The sequence below is a fragment of the Taudactylus pleione genome, unplaced genomic scaffold, assembly GCF_031769625.1.
Source record: "Taudactylus pleione unplaced genomic scaffold, aTauple2 ptg001609l, whole genome shotgun sequence".
NCBI classification, from domain to species: domain Eukaryota; kingdom Metazoa; phylum Chordata; class Amphibia; order Anura; family Myobatrachidae; genus Taudactylus; species Taudactylus pleione.
Genome location: NW_028286006.1, coordinates 241,036 through 259,043, shown reverse-complemented (window position 1 = coordinate 259,043; position 18,008 = coordinate 241,036). Strand labels below are relative to the sequence as shown.

The 18,008-nt window shown below is 41.2% G+C and overlaps 1 protein-coding gene across 1 annotated transcript in view; it reads right to left on the bottom strand.

Annotated features, from left to right (window-relative positions):
- Positions 1 to 18,008, bottom strand: part of LOC148442118 (rap guanine nucleotide exchange factor 6-like) — a 672,269-nt gene that overhangs the window by 461,653 nt on the left and 192,608 nt on the right. The window contains 1 exon segment of the mRNA XM_088464211.1: positions 11,685 to 11,931. Coding sequence (XP_088320337.1) covers positions 11,685 to 11,931 — 247 coding nt within the window.

The window sequence follows — 18,008 nt, the reverse complement described above, 5'->3', positions numbered from 1 at the left end:
ATTTTGGAGCATCGACTATAACTGTTTTTATAGGTAATTTGTAGTAGACACAGGAATCATTTAAGATACCTCTCCCAATCTTTGAGCTATGTGGCCGCTAATTAGATTTATTATTGCTTTTCAGTGTTTATTACCAGTCCTTCTCACTTACATCCAGTTATTTCTGGATTGGACACTCAGCATGTCTATCATCTGAACCAACACTACTGATTGGCTAAGGTTCAGTTAAGACAAGGGGTTCCCCAAGCGCACACCACTCTGATGTGACCAAGCCTCATCCCCGGCGAAACGTACGTCATCTGACTCACTACAAGGCAGGCTGTCGGCACGGCCAGGCACCTTCCTGAGATGCAGCGTGGAAGGAGCATCCCACTGCCACTGCTGTGAATACCGACGCCTGTACCTTTTGTGCGCGTACACACGCTCACTTAATATCTGACTCACAACAAGGCAGGCTATCGGCGTGACCAGGCACTTTCCTGAGATGCAGCGTGGAAGGAGAATCCCGCTACCACTGCTGTGAATACCAATGTTTGTACCTCCTGTGCGCGTACACACACTCACTGAATACTGAATGACAGCTAAGTTATTTGTTTCAATTTGATTAATACAATGTTGCAATAATTATCTGCAAACGCGCTCACTGAATACTGAAGGAAAGATAGCAGAAGTTAAGTTACTTATTCAAATTTGATATATACACTGTTGCATAACCTGCAAAAACATATTTATACTATTACTGTATGTGATTGTTACTTAAATGTCTTATGAGATGCAATCTTCATATGTTTAAACAAGTTACTATAACTGTTATCAAATCTCTTATGAGACACAATTTGTATTTATTTAACAACTGCCATGTTTTCTTGCACCTCAGGTTTAACATTTTTGTGACATATATCCTTTAATTTTATGCTCATGATATAGCAGGATAATCAGGTCACCATTACTCTGATGTGTTTAGAATTAGCACTATACATGCCACATTTTAGAGTACATAAGAGTAATTTTTGTCACATACAAATGTTGTATTTTGTTCAGCAAGTCATCATTGGTAGGATTTAGCCACCTATCAAGCTGACATAAGAGCGGACAGATTTTATTTCTGTTTGTTTTTGTTTGTTATACTTGTGCTGTTTCATGTGTGGGGTATACATTATTGAGACAACATATTGCTACCATGCGATAGTCTAAGACATTTTTAAACCACTATGATGCCATATCAGGGCATTTATATACTATAGGCTGTTTTTCCTATATGTGGGTTTCCCCTTATTCATAAGGGTGATTTTTGTGTTTTATGTATATTGTGTATGTCTGTATGTCCAGTTTTCTTAAAATAATTCATTAAAAGTAAATTTTTACTGAACATTTATAATTACAATAAGTAGTGCCCCTAAAAAAGAAGTCTTCTTTCTCTCTATTACATTAAGTCTTTTCTGACTCTGGGGAGCACCACCAACATACATAATTTAATCCCACAGAGTGGTTTCAGAATTCTAAAAGTTGGTTCTATCAATTTCAATATTTACCTACCAAGATCTAGTTGATCTAGGATAGGTCTCTTATAATAGTCTGTTGCGACTTTCAACCCCTTTGTATCTTCTTTGATAGCTCCGGGCTATCAGCCTAGGCCTTGTGTGCCCTGGAGAGGGGGACCCCTTTATTGGGAGGGTCCAACGCTCCCCAGGGATCCCTGGCCTGGACTGAATAGCGGTCAGCGTTAATGATTCGGCTGGGGGGCCAGGTGAAAGGGCTCCCCTGGCTGTGGCATTATCCCCCCGCTGGAAAATATCTGGAGCTGGTTTTGGTTAATACATGGGGACCCTAGAGAAGGGGACCCCTTTATTGGGGGGGTCCCCAGCTCCGCATGGACCCTTGCCCTGGGCTGACTAGTGGTCAGGGTTAATGCATTGGCTGGGAGGCCCGGTGAAAGGGCTCCCCTGGCTGTGGCATTAGCTCCCCATTAGAAAAAGTCCAGTGCTGGTTCTGGATAATACAGGGGGACCCTACTCATTTGTTCCCCCTGTATTTCCAGGATAGGATCAGAGCACAGTTCAAGTTGCACAAAGTATGAGGGATTCCTATATTGTTTGTCTCCCCATATTTTGGCAATCAGGGCTCGATCTGACTAGCCCGGTGCTGGTTGTGCTAGATACATGGGCCCCTGTATTTTCACAACCAGGGATGGCAGTGAAAAGCCCAGGGCTGGTTGTGCTTTTCGGGGGGTACATTTTTTTTACTACACATTCAATTTTTAACATAGATGCATAGATGGATCTCACTGATGCATCCGTGCATCTGTGCCTTATTGATTTTATTTTCTCTGGTGCATGCCCAGTACCAGTGAGCTCTCTGATGCCCCTGTGCACTGCCCTAATGCTGCCGCTACCCCACATGCCTACAGCCTGCCCCTGCAGTGGTCTCTCACTCTGCACGTCCCCAACCACCTGTGTGCCGGCCCCTCTTCCACCTATGCTAGAGTACCATTTTGTTGCCCTTCTCCCCTGCAAGTGGCCCAGTTTGCTCCTCTAAACCCTGATAGATAATACATTTTAAAGAAACAATGAAATTCCATAGACAAAAAACCTCACGGTTTCACATGTCCCATTAATGCTTCTTAGACATTATCTGAAATTTCACAAAACCTATTGAATTTCTACCACTCAAACTTCAAAAAGCATTGAAATTATGATCATTAAGGCTGATGCCTTAATGGACATGTTCCTTGCATAATACAGATATGGTATACCATGACACCATGTGGTTAACTGCAGATTCAGCACTCTCACAGAGAGAGATTGCTGTCACTCACAAAATGGTGGAGCTGCTAATTCACAGAATTGTGTGCTCATTGGAATACACACATGCAGTCTATTAGGGTGTCAGCCTTGATGATCATAATTTCAATGTTTTTTGAAGTGGTAGAAATTCAATAGGTTTTGTGAAATTTCAGATAATGTCTAAGAAACCTTAATGGGACATGTGAAACTGTGAGGTTTTTTGTTAATGGAATATATATATATATATATATATATATATATATATATATATATATATGTGTGAAAAAATCCAAATCAGGAGGGCACTCACCATTGCAGCAATAGAAAAGTTATTTATTTGTTACATACCACCAGTGTCATAAAACAGGCTAGATCCCACATTTTGGTCCCATGTCAAGGTAGAAAGAACGCCACACAATGTTCAAGCCATCAGATAACATGCAACAGTACCACATAAACATCACAGATTAGATAACAGAGACAATAATTACCAGGTGAGAGCTGTATCAGTACTCAGACCATGCTTGAATGCGCGCCCATGAGGCCATGCCCACTAAGGAGAAAGTGGTGAAAAACCTCACTACAAACACCACAAAACAGTACAAAGGATAGAATCACATCAGCAAGATAACGTGGGGCAGACAACCAGTACGTGACCAGATGCACACCAACATCATGTAACCACAACCACAGGCATTACACATTTCCTAGCAACCTACTAGCACCGGTAATATGGGCTATATGAGTCATCGCAAATGCGATGTATGGAGGCATGTCAACAAAACAGCATGTCCTCTGTAAAGACAGTCACATGGTATCTGTGACAATCATGCAGCCAAGCCAATCAAGCTATCGGGCTGCATTCTAAGCACTAATAGGAACATAGAATGGGTGGGACTTGATGCAAATAGTAAACAAAGAAAAAAAGGATATTTTAGAGCCAACATAGTATTGCCATTGCTATATCAAATCACTATAACCAGCAAAAAAGATAAGTATCTATCACACCGCATCTATACAAGACTCTCACAGTAAGCATGCCAATGTTGGTACAATATTACACATTCATATAGAAATAGAAAGTTATACAATTTAAAAGCCAGCAAACCCTAAAAAAACAAGAATAGCATAACAACATCACAAAAAGACATAAAATGAAATATGTTCATTTAGGCCCCGGGGCTACAATATCCAAATCATAAATCCATTTGGCTTCACTGAGTTTGAGTGCCAATTCCTTATCACCACCCCTTATCAAAGATGGTTGCCAGTCAATGACTACGTATCTCGAGGACATTTTACAAGTCACGGTCATGACTTGTCTCCCTCTAGCAGTTTACCTTCTCATGATGCTGTTGTGCCAGTTCCCTCAGTTGGTAGGCAATCTGCACACCACAGGTGGTCACATGTTATCCACAACACAGCGTGATTGGTTCTTCCTCCTATTTGTGCATGCTGGCCTTTTCCACCTCGCCGACTATAGCATTCCTGTAGGTACTCTCGGCTCAGCTGCATGGTCAGCATTCTGTATCTTCTTGTGGTATTGTATTCTGGTTCCCCAGCTGAATTGCCTTGCCACCAGCTCCGAAGCCTCCCTGTTGGCTCCCTACCTGCACCAGCATCTTCCGTGCTGCCACCGGCTCCCAAGCCACTCCATCGGCTTCCCAGCCACATCAGCAGCTTCCGTGCTGCCATCGGCTCTCAAAGCCACATCGCAAGTACACAAACTGTGTATAGGCTCTCAAGCCACACCATAGACTCTCTAAATCACATCGCAAGTACACAAACTTTTATACCAGCTCTCAAGCCGCACCATAGGCTCTCAATGCCACATTACAAGTACACAAACTTGTGTACCATCTCTCAAGCTGCACCATCGGCTTTCAAAGCCACATCTCAAGTACACCCACTTGTGTACTGGCTCCCTAGTTGCACCATCGGCTCTCAAAGTCATATCACAAGTATTCCAACTTGAGTACCGGCTCTCAAGCAACACCATTGGCTCTCAAAGCCGCATCTTAAATACACCCACATGTGTACCGGCTCTCAAGCCACACCATTGGCTCTCAAAGCTGCATCCCAAGTACACCCACTTGTGTACCAGCTCTCTATTCCTGCTGTTCCTCTTACCATCATATCCCATAGTATATTTTTGTGAACCACTTCTACCCTGAGTATTAAGCCCAGGCGGCCACCTAAGTACTGGTGATCATTTATAGGTCTAAAGGAACAACGGGTGGCTTTTAGTGGCGGAAGATCTCACTGGCCTGGGTTCTAGGGGGTTCACATGGAGCAAGCTTTGGGATTCATAAATGGATGCTAGTGAGTGCCCCTTCAAAAAAAATGTTTAGCCATGGGCTTATTACTGACCCCAGTGGTCAAAGCTTGTTGGACCGAACTTCAGTGATTAGCCATCCATTCACGAAAGGGTCTCATTGTGAGACCAATATATACAAAGGAGCAAGGGCAGGTTAACATATAGATTACAAACTCACTTGTACATGTGAGTGTGTGTCTAATTCTAATTAATATCCCTGTATGGGAGTGTTTGAATGCACTGCCAACGTTCCTACTCCAACAGGTTGTGCAATTATTGAAAGCACCCAGTGCACATTTCCTTGTCATTAGATGGCGACTTCCATAAAGTTGGTGTCATCAGGTGTTCCCTGAGGCTTGCCCCTTTACGCAGGGATAGCAAAGGAGTCTTATCCTTTAATGGCAGATATGTATCAGTTCTTACGATCTGCCAATTCTTATGGATAGCCTTTTGTACACTGGTGGCATGAGTGTCATATAGATTAGAGAAGATAATGTGATTCTTAAATTTTTCTTGGCCAGTCCATTTAACAGAGGCATGATGAACTTTCTTCCTTGCTTTTGCAATGCAGGACTGAACAACCTTATGAGAATATCCTTGCTGTAAAAAACATAATTCCATCTCGTGTAACTGAAGTTCGGCTATGTCAGCTTAACTATTGTTTCTCCAAACACATAGAAAGTGTGACACAGGGAGACTAGATTTAAGGTGTTCAGGGTGAAACTGGTTGCAAGCAATAGTGTATTGCAGTCCATCGTTTTAAGAAACAAAGTAGTTGCAATTTTTGTATCAATCCTAAATACAGTCAGATCAAGAAAATCCACACGTTCATTGTTGACTGTATATGTGAATTTAATCGGGGTGTGTAGGTCATTGAGCTCACTCATCATTGCCACAAAACTGTTGTAATCACCAGACCAAACCATAAATAAATCACCTATAAAATGTTTTAAATACATAATATTTTTTTCATACTTGGGGAGAATGTAGGTCTGCTCAAAGAAGTGCATGTAAATGTTCGCATACATGGGGGCCACATTCGACCCCATAGCAGTCCCTGAGACCTGCATATGAAACCCATCCTTGTACTGAAAGTAATTGTATTCCAAAACACATTTGAGAAGATTTAACAGAAACTCAACTGGATGCATAGATATGGACATGCATGAGAACTTTCCATGCTGCCTCTACACCATCATCATATGGGATAATGGTGTAGAGGGACCCAACATCGATGGTAGCAAATGACAAAGGGATCTCGCCCTCATCCTTCAACTTGCAGATAAAATCCCCTGTGTCTTTGATGTAAGTAGGTATCTCCGATATGATCAGGCCTCCAGGAGGTTTTACCAAGGTTTTGTGTACCTTAGGCAGTGGACACACCGGAAATTGAACTTTTAGGCAATTGGCAAGTGTTTCATCTAATCATCGATGGAGGACAGCATCAACTATAATGTTATGCACTTTATTTGTAATAAAATTTTTAGGATTATATGTCAATCTTTTATAAGTAGTGAAGTCAAACAATTGTCTACATATCTCTGCAACGTAATCAAGAAAATCTTGTAAAACAATGGCTACGCCTTTATTGGTGGGCCATATCAACAGTTTGCAATTTTGTTGTAGACTTTTCCAAGCCTTACGTTCATCTGCAGTTAAATTCTCAAAATAGGTTTTACAATTATTGTTATGATCAACATCAGTCAACCACTGAAAAGTTTTAATACTCAAATTTGTCGAGTTGGGATCAAACGAGCTAGGTTGTTTGAGAATAGGTAGGATATCATTATAGGAAAGTTCATGCTTGTCACCAAAAAATTCACGTAATCTAAGCTGTCTACCCATTTTGTGATGGTCGACAGCCCACTGAAAATCACTATGTTTCTGGAGAGTAACAAATGATAATCTTTTATTTAACAAAGAGATTTCACTGTTAGATAATGAGTGTGACAACAAATTAAATATAAGGTCTGTATCTATTTTTTGCGCTTTTTTCTTTTTGTGTCCACCTCTTCTCGGGTGGGGTCTAGTCCTCCTTCTCATCCAATTTCTACCTGTCGCTTGGTCACACCTAATACAGACTGTCTTGGGGGCAAACTCTCTTGAGAGTCAGACTTAGATGCTGACTGTGATGAGTAAAAATCATGTCTATTGAAGCATCTAATGCATCCACAATGATTCACCTAGACATATCCATTTATATGTATCACCTATGGGTGGGATTGGCATTCAGAATAGAGTTGATTATATTGCTGAGGCCTATAGGCAACTCCATGATGAGAATTACTATACTCTTCTGAAGGGCATTCCCATTCCCAATTTCAATTACAACTTAAACAGATGTTGGATACAGCACTGGAGAGTGGGACTCTAGATAAAGATGAAGCACACTTTTAATTTCACTTCACCCAATCACCCCTATTTTTTATCACCTCCCCAAAACACACAAAGCACTGTCTGCACCCACTGGGAAACCTATAATTTTGGATATTGGTTCCCTCACTTCAAATTTATCTTACTTTGTGGACACTCACCTACAAGGTTACATCATCAATCTTAAATCACATATAAAAGATACCAGTCATATACAACAAAAAATGCTAGAGTTTGAATGGACACCAGGGTGAGGATTCCTCATCTTGGATGTCCAAGCTCTTTACACTCACATACCCAACCAGAAAGGTGTGGATGCTTTGAAATATTTTTTGGATTAAGACAACTTTCTATATGGGCTGCTTCGAGGAAAATTATATATGGAGCGGCCCATATAGAGATAACCTAATCCTCTATGGCCGTTATATTAATGATTTGTTTACTATTTTGAATAGGGGTTTGGATTTGGCACTAACATGTTTAATTTAAAATTCACGTACACTTTTAGTTTGGAACACATTAATTATCTGGATGTGTCATTCTCCATTGATGAGAATAAAATCGTGATCGCTTCTAATTATAAGAAAGAAGTAGGAGTGGGTAACTATTTACATTATCATAGTGGGCATTATCGCCCATGGATAAAATAACATACCCAAGAATCAGTTTCTGAGCCTAAGACGCAATTGTGAGAAAGACGAAGTTTTCAAAATACAGATGGAGGAGATGTTGAATAATTTCAGGAGACGGGGATATCCAGATCCATTATTGAAGGAAGCAAGAACATATGCTTCTTCTCTCCTTAGACCTAAATTGCTAGGTGTAGAATGTCCGAGTGTGGAACAAGAGTATATGCAATTTATTGATAATAAAATAAACCCTTTCGAAAAGAGAAAGACAGAGAGAGAAACAAATGGAGAGTTTATCCCCTTTACTTCCAAATTCAACAACAACTCAAAAAAAAGAAAAATAATTTTAAAAGCAAATTATCTATATTTACAAGTTCACATCCTATCCAAATGTATACAAGACGCTCCTAATATTAGATAAACTGATCAAATAACTCCGGAGTTGATCAATATCGGATTAAACTAAATATATTTTTTGTCAATATGACCAACATATAATCCCAGCTGCAGAGACCTTAATGAGCCTGTGAATGCTCATCCAATAATCAAAACTATAAAAATGAACAACAGGACTCTGCACTAATAGAAAAAAGACAATTTGTGAAATGGCAGAAAAATAAATATTGTCCTGACTCGATCACAAATGCATAAATATGAACTTTTAATTCAATATTAATGTATAAAACAATTTACCTATGAATATTACAAATTATATACTTAAAACCTTCACAGTATCTCTAATTGTTGCTCATCAATCGACTGAGATGCATATAAAAATATATATGAAACAATATATATATATATATATATATATATATATATATTGTTATTAAATCAATACACCTCTTGAATCCTTTTTGCTGATGAAATGTCCAGACTTAGTAACCTGATGCCATCCACATATTATTAATGTGTAAAATCCACAAGTGACATGCACTGTATAGTTATTGATGTAGGTGGCCAAGTAATAACCCTGAAGATTGTATTAAGTGTCTGTGTCTATTAAATATGTATTTTTATTTAGAGAAACCTTGTTAAATTGAACTTGAGTCAAGTGATACAGAATACAGTATACATCTTTATACATAAAATCCACATATAGGTGCAATCCATTTTTTGAGTTTTTATTAATTTATTTATTTATTAATTAAATCGAGCCAGCTGGTACTGGCTAAATGAATTAGCAGCATATAGGGCCTCATTCAGAGGCGGTCGTAGGATGCAAGCGGTCGCTCAGAAACAGGGAGGCCGCTTGCATCCTGAACGGCCGCCTCCATGTCGGTGGTTAGGCTGTGGGTTAACACCCACAGCTCTAACGACCGCTAAGGGAGATGGTCGCGATGGTCAAGACCATCACGACCATCGGGGCTTATGACGAGACCCTAAGGTAGGGTCTCGTCAACCTTAAGCCCCAGGGAGCTTCCTGCTCTGTGTGAGCAGGAAGCTCCCCACTGACATCATTGATGATGTCAGTGGGGACGCCCACAAAATGGCAAGCATTCTGAACGGAACGCCTCCGTTTGGCCGGGCACGCCCCCTGCCCGCCCAGCTAACAAAGCGAGCTGTCAATCAACATTGACAGCTTGCTCCATCTGCTTCGAGCCCGCTAATGACGGGTGATCCGTCATCAGCGGGGCTCGCGCATGAGCACGACGGAGCCGTCTCCATTGTGCGCATGCCCTTTGGACCAACATCGAGTCGGTTGCGAGCGCTTAGCGCTCACGACCGACTCTGAATAAGGTCCATAGTGTGAAAATAATAATCTCTTTCAACAAACATATAAGCGCAAGGATAAGTAGCTGTCAGGTAACTGACATTCTATAGATGTATCGATTTCCTTTTGGTGTACTGTAGTTCTATTGGAAGAGTAATAGAAAGGTGGAAAAAGTGAAAATCATAAATTTGCATTCACAAATGAAACAATATATATGATCAGAAATTAAAATCACAGTGTTTTAAGAACACAAGATAATAAATGGTATAAGACTGTTGCAAACAAAAAAAAGCAGCTTTTACAAATACCTTTTAAATGGTGATCAAATTTGCAGTTACTGCTGTCATGTTACTTCTACCTGTGAAATCCACATCCACAACTCTGATGAGCTCAGACCCTCTAGTCCAGTGGTTCTCAAACTGGGTCCTCAGGACCTCAAAAAGCTCACGCTCTTTAAAACCCGGAGTAAGTGGACAAGTGTATTCATTACTCACTGACATATTATAAAAGATCCACAGGTGGAGATAATTATTTTACTTATGATTCTGTGAGAAGACCTGGAAAACAAACTTGGGATTCTGAGTTTGAGAACCTCTGCTCTATTCCAGAGGTTCCCAAACTCGGCCATTACAGTCAAGGTTTTAAGGATACCCTTGCTTGAGTTCAGATGGTTAAATCAAAATGACTGAGGTACTAATTAAGACACCTTCACTCAAGCATGGATATCCTTAAAACGTTCACTTTAATGGTGGAGTTTGGAAAGCTGAATGGAGCTCTCTATTTGTACTGCTATTGCTAACAGAATAAAATCAGAGTGTGGAAGATAATGTTCACAAAAGACTCACATGGTGGTTGTTGCAGTCTGATGTAGCGGAATATGTGATTTACTACTGGTCAGCCAAAAAGCATTTTTAAAAGCAAAACATTCACATTTCACTGATACAATCTGGAATTTCTCAATTCAAAATATAATGTCATATTGCTAAAAATGCAATAATTACTAGTCAGCTACCAACTTCCCCATGGTACTACACTGCCCTACACATAGACAAATTATAGCTGTCACTCATCTAATAAAATTTAGAAAAAATAAGCAAACCTCTGATTGGTTGCTATAGGCAAATCCACCTTTAATATAAAGTTGTTAAAAAGTATAATCCTTGAAAAAGCATCTTTATCAGATGTGAAACGCGTTGGTCAGAACGTGAAGTGTATGCGAATACTAGCTGGAGGAAGAGGGACCCTACAAAGACCAACCCAACGTCTGACGTCATCAAGCATCACCATGTCTATTCGACTCGGTCCTGGATGCACACCACCGGCAATCGTGGGTAAGAAGAAGAATGCCATCCGCAGGAATGGACAGTTAGCAATACGCTTAGCCTCACCGAGGTGAAGTATCCTCAGAATAAGAACCACAATACCGGATCACCCATCGGTACACCACTAACTCCAAAAATGGATATAAACATCAGTTGTGGTTTATTAACCACTATTTTTAAACCACTATTTACATTGCTGTTGCGCAGTTTGAAATAATTTGTTTTCACTGTTTTTAATTGATTTTGAATTATTTTACTATCTTATTTTATCATATTTTCACAAACATACACATTAATGCTCAGTCCCTGCCTTAGGCTGAACTCATATTCTTCTGTGCATTTAACTGAGCTGTTCACCTCCCATAGAGCGCAGCATATTAATCCTTTCATGTGTTAAAAATTATCAGCTAAACAAAGATATACAGACAATGCATATAAAGACCTTTTTATGACCTATTGTCTCCTTAATATTACCAATGTTTTCAGTATTATTTAGATGGTGATATAAAATAACATGATTATAGAAAGTCACTATAATATACAGACCTGAATGGCTTAGCTGGCAATATACTAAAGCGTGTTTTGTCCAAAATCTTCTGGATCCTATTCCTGCCACCAGACACTGTGTTAGCTTTGATCTTTTCATTGGCCTTTTCCCGTGGAAAAATCTGTTCCATATCGCCAGGCAGATTGGGAATGGAATGTCTGTTGCTTTTCTTATCTGCTACTTTCGAGGTATGAGGCATGCCATTCTTTTTTTCCTTTCCAGTTCTGCTGAGCAATTCCTTAAACACTGTAAGAACACAACATTTTATGAAAAAAAACAACTTAAAGTGGTGTGGGTATTTTAATAGAAAATAACAGAAGTGTTTGCAGTCAAATGAGCTGAAATCTAACATGTTAATTTGTCAGGCAAAAATACATATTTAATATAAGATAAAATACAATTTTGCAAAACCAAATTCTAAATTATTAAAAGAGATAAAGGGCAATAAAATCCTGACAAATCCAACAAAGCCAAATAGCTAAATAGGTCATGTGACACATGGACCTTTATATATATATAAGATGTCTTGAAAAATGGTTAAATAAAAATTAATTTTTGAAAATAAATCAATCCAAACATAGAAGCAGTTAAAAAATAAAATACTAGGAGCCAGATACAAAAAATAAAAGCTACATATGTAGCCTCTCAATATGTATATTATGGAAATTTAAAAGGAACCCATTCACACAACTTCTGGTAGTTTCTGAGCCTTCATGTGCTCTTTATGTAGTCACACAACAGGACTATACTATTTACCTTGAGCCTGTCGCCAGCTTTTTGCAGCACCAAAAGCTGGTATCATCTATTCTCTCACCTTAGGCATCACGAGAGGTGCTCAATAACAGAGGGAATTGAAGGCTCAAAGAACCCAAGGTACTTTCTAATTATTGACGTAAAATAACATTACAATTATTAGTAATTACTATGTGCCATTCTCAGTGATGCTGCTCAGGAGCATCTTTCTTCTCTAGTCAATGGTATCTGACGAGCCCATTGTCATCCTGCATCCTTCTTAGGGGAAGATATATCAATCCTTCTAAAGAGTAGAAAAGTGGACAAGTATAGAAGCAGGGCCGGCACTACCACTAGGTAGCTTTAGGCAGCTGCCTAGAGCGCCGGCACCTGGGGGGGGGCGGCAGTGAAGCTTACAACAACACTTTTACTTAACACTGGCAGTGGCCACGGATCCTGAAACCCGTGGCCGCCGCCCGAACAACTGTCTGGCTGTGACTGCAGAGCAGACATGTCAGATGTATCTGGGGGATGGGAGCTTTTTAGTGTTACAGTATATGGGGGATGAGTATATATTAATATTATTTGGGGGTCTATTAATGTTAACTTAAGGGGGTGGGTTGTATAATAATATTGTGTGGGATGGGGGTATATTATCGTTATGGGGTTGTGTACTCATTTTGTATTGGGGTATGTTTAAGTTATTTGGGGATAGTGTTATGTTGTGTGGGTGTGTGGGGGTATTTTGTAGAAGATAATGAAGGGAATATATCAATGTTCAGTTGGGATTTTGGAATTTGTTATAATATATATATATATATATATATATATATAAATATTAGGGGTGAGCGGGTTCGGATTTCTGAAATCCGAACCCCCCCAAGCCCCCCCGATCCGAGGCAGATCCGAGTCAGGCTCGACTTTTCCCGCCTGACTCGGATCTGAAATCGAGGCAAAACATCATCATCCCGCCTTCCGAGTCTCGCGGGTTTTGGATCCTATATAAGGTACCCGCGTCGGCGCCATTTTCTCACTCGGCTGTGGACAGTGAAGAGGGAGGGTGGGAGTTAGGGCTGGCTGGGCTGTGTAGTGTAGTGTAGTGTAGTGCAGAGTAGAGTTGTGCTGTGCTGTGCTGCGCTGTGTTGCTGTTGTCCACTACTTCAAAGTCCATAGGGGCTGGCTGTGTTGTGCTGTGCTGCTGTTGTTAATAGGGGCTGTGTCCACTACTTCAAAGTCCATAGGGGCTGGCTGGACTGTGTTGTGCAGTCAGTTCTCCATAGGGGCTGTGTCCACTCCAAAGTCCTGTGCAGTGTCCCAGTCCTAAAGGGGTGCTGTAGTGTTGTCCAGGGGGTGCTCTGTCCATCAGGGGTGCTCCCCCCAAGTGCTAAAAAAATAATATATTTTCTGTGTTTGTGAATTGTGTGCGCAGTAGCCGCACGTGCATCAACAAAGTAGTGCCAAGCGTGCGCCTGTGTCATAAGTAAAGGGCCGGCTGGCTTGACCGTTAAAGGGTGCTGTAACCCCCAAAGTACACTCCAGTCCAAACCAAAAAAAAAAATATTTTCTGTGTTTGTGAATTGTGTGCGCAGTAGCCACACGTGCATCAACTAAGTAGTGCCAAGCGTGCGCCTGTGTCATAAGTAAAGGGCCGGCTGGCTTGACCATTAAAGGGTGCTGTAACCCCCAAAGTACACTCCAGTCCAAACCAAAAAAAAAATTATTTTCTGTGTTTGTGAATTGTGTGCGCAGTAGCCACACGTGCATCAACAAAGTAGTGCTAAGCGTGCGCCTGTGTCATAAGTAAAGGGCCGGCTGGCTTGACCGTTAAAGGGTGCTGTAACCCCCAAAGTACACTCCAGTCCAAACCAAAAAAAAAATTATTTTCTGTGTTTGTGAATTGTGTGCGCAGTAGCCACACGTGCATCAACAAAGTAGTGCCAAGCGTGCGCCTGTGTCATAAGTAAAGGGCCGGCTGGCTTGACCGTTAAAGGGTGCTGTAACCCCCAAAGTACACTCCAGTCCAAACCAAAAAAAAAATTATTTTCTGTGTTTGTGAATTGTGTGCGCAGTAGCCGCACGTGCATCAACAAAGTAGTGCCAAGCGTGCGCCTGTGTCATAAGTAAAGGGCCGGCTGGCTTGACTGTTAAAGGGTGCTGTAACCCCCAAAGTACACTCCAGTCCAAACCAAAAAAATATATATTTTCTGTGTTTGTGAATTGTGTGCGCAGTAGCCGCACGTGCATCAACAAAGTAGTGCCAAGCGTGCGCCTGTGTCATAAGTAAAGGGCCAGCTGGCTTGACCGTTAAAGGGTGCTGTAACCCCCAAAGTACACTCCAGTCCAACCAAAAAAATATATATTTTCTGTGTTTGTGAATTGTGTGCGCAGTAGCCGCACGTGCATCAACAAAGTAGTGCCAAGCGTGCGCCTGTGTCATAAGTAAAGGGCCGGCTGGCTTGACCGTTAAAGGGTGCTGTAACCCCCAAAGTACACTCCAAACCAAAAAAAAAATATATTTTCTGTGTTTGTGACTTGTGTGCACTGTGGCTGCACGTGCATCAACAAAGGAGCAGCGCCAAGCGTGCGCCTGTGTCCCATAAGTAAAGAGCCGGCTGGCTCGTTTCTTAAAGGGTGGTGTAACCCACAAAGTGCACTACTCTCCAGCAAAAATAAAAAAATATTTTCTGTGTTTGTGTGCGCTTTAGCCGCACGTATATATCAATATAACATAAATGGAGGACCAAACTTTCTCCGATAAAAATAAAATAGGGAAAGATCAAGAACCACTTCCTCCTAGTGCTATTGCTGCTGCTGGGAGTTGTTCATCATCCCAGAGAGGAAGTAGGAACATCATTACTTTTACTAAACAATTGACCCTCCAACAGTCCCTAGCGATGAGGATGAAGTACGACAGCAGTCATCCTGAAGCAAAACGTATAACTGAGGCCTTGACTGCTATGTTGGTGTTAGACGTGCGTCCGGTATCCGCCGTTAGTGCAGTGGGATTTAGACAATTGATGGAGGTAGTGTGTCCCCGGTTCCAAATCCCATCTAGATTCCACCTGCATCCTCAAAGCAGCAGCGACAAGCGTGCGTCTGTCTGTTAAAGGGTGGTGACACCCTCAAAGTGTGCTACACAAATAATAAAAATATTGTTCTTTTTTTTTCAGTCTTTGTGAAATGTGTGGGCTGTAGCCGCACCTGCATCCTTAAAGCAGCAGCGACAAGCGTGCGTCTGTCTGTTAAAGGGTGGTGACACCCTCAAAGTGTGCTACACAAACAATAAAAATATTCTTCTTCTTTTTTCTGTCTTTGTGAATTGTGTGGGCTGTAGCCGCACTTGCATCCTCAAAGCAGCAGCAACAAGCGTGCGTCTGTCTGTTAAAGGGTGGTGTAACCCTCAAAGTGCGCTCCACAAACAATAAAAATATTCTTTTTTTTTTTCTGTCTTTGTGAATTGTGTGGGCTGTAGCCGCACTTGCATCCTCAAAGCAGCAGTGACAAGCGTGCGTCTGTCTGTTAAAGGATTACATCGGTGACAGCATCCAAGTAGGCATGTCAGACAGTCCGTACCTGTACTGGCAGGAAAAAGAAGCAATTTGGAGGTCCCTGTACAAACTGGATCTATTTTACCTGAGTTGCCCCCCCTCCAGTGTGTACTCCGAAAGAGTGTTTAGTGCAGCCGGGAACCTTGTCAGCGAAAGGCGTAGGAGGTTGCTTCCACAAAATGTGGAGAAGATGATGTTCATTAAATGAATTATCAACTCTTCCAGGGAGACCAGCCTCCAGAACGTACAGAGGGACCTGTGGTTCCAGCGGGGACGAATTAATACTCTGTGAGGATGAGGATGTACACACTGAAGAGGGTGAGGAATCGGTGGATGAGGAGGATGAGGATGACATCTTGCCTCCGTAGAGCCAGTTTGTGCAGGGACAGATTAATTGCCAGCTTGTTTTGTGGGGGCCCAAACGAACCAATCATTTCAGCCACAGTTGTGTGGCAGACCCTGGCGCTGAAATGATTGGTTTGTTAAAGTGTGCATGTCCTGTTTATACAACATAAGGGTGGGTGGGAGGGCCCAAGGACAATTCCATCTTGCACCTCTTTTTTTTCTTTGCATTATGTACAGTTTGGGGCCTAGTTTTTCAAACTGTCATCCTGTCTGCCACTGCAGTTTCACGCCTAGATGGGTCACGTGTTTGTGCCGCCCACTCGTGTCGCTTAGCATAGTCATCCAGCTACCTCGGTGTAACCTTTTGGACATAAAAACACTATTGTGAGGTGTGAGGTGTTCAGAATTGACTGGAAATGAGTGGAAATTAAGGTTATTGAGGTTAATAATAGCATAGGAGCAGAAAAACCTACAAATTCTGTGATTTTAGCTGTTTTTATGCTTTTTTTCAAAAAAATACAGATCCAAAACACAAAACCCAGAACCCAAAACACGGAAGGGTGGTTTTGGCAAAACCAATCCAGATCCAAAACACGAAGAAAGATCCAGATCCAAAACCAAAACACAAAACACGAAAAGTGGCCGGTGCACACCCCTAATAAATATATATATATACGTCCAATGGGGTTGGCACTCCAACAATATGCTACAAAGTCCCCGTTGCCCTCCGATTAGGGTCTCAGCTGAGTTCCCAAATAGTAGTATTAATAACAGTGTAGGCGGCGGCACTCGGGTCACAAATAATGCACTTTCAGGCAGGTATGGAATAACCAACATTTCGGAGTACTTTATTCCTCTGTTTTCAAGGTACAATAACATACAATACATAAAAACACTTACTTTATACCTCCAACACCCCACCACGTGTAACGCAGCTCCCGGCTTCCGGTAACTCCCAATCTGGCAGCGCCTATATTCGGCGTCATCAGTGAGAGGCCGTAACCATGGCTACCGCTAAACATAAACCTAATGATCGTGCATACTGATCTCCAAAAAAGATATATGTACAAATAAGGATCTACAATGACGACAGCCTGGATAAGGCATTTGAAGCAATTAATATTGCAATTTTGGCTTGACGAAATAAAGTAGAATTTGGCAGATATATCCAATGTTTCAGTGCCCATAATCTATGGGTGTTCCCAGATATATATCTGCTTTATTCTACATTTATTTTGTCAATCCCTGTGCGCCACACTTGGATTGATAAATAGATAGATAGATAGATAGATAGATAGATAGATAGATAGATAGATAGATACCTATTAGGTAACATTAAGAAGATCAGTGAGGTTGGAAAACAATGTGTTATTAGTAAAATAAAGCATGTTTTCCTTTTTTTTTAAAGTTATTTTAATTTTCATTGAATCTGTACCTGGAAGTTCAACATAGGTCTTCCAGTGCAATTCGGCTGAGTGACCAAGTGATGTGGCAAGTGTCTTCTTACTGCTACCTTCCACTTTGTCCTAACATGTAGTCTCCCCCCACCTCCTCCTAGAAATCTTACTGCATTATGCATTATTAATGGATTATGGACAGCATTTGGCATCAGACATGCGTGGATCTAGACTGCAGCCATGCCAGCCAGAAGCAGGTAAGAATTTTTTTCAAAACTCGGGATGAGGGGCGGTAGGCTAA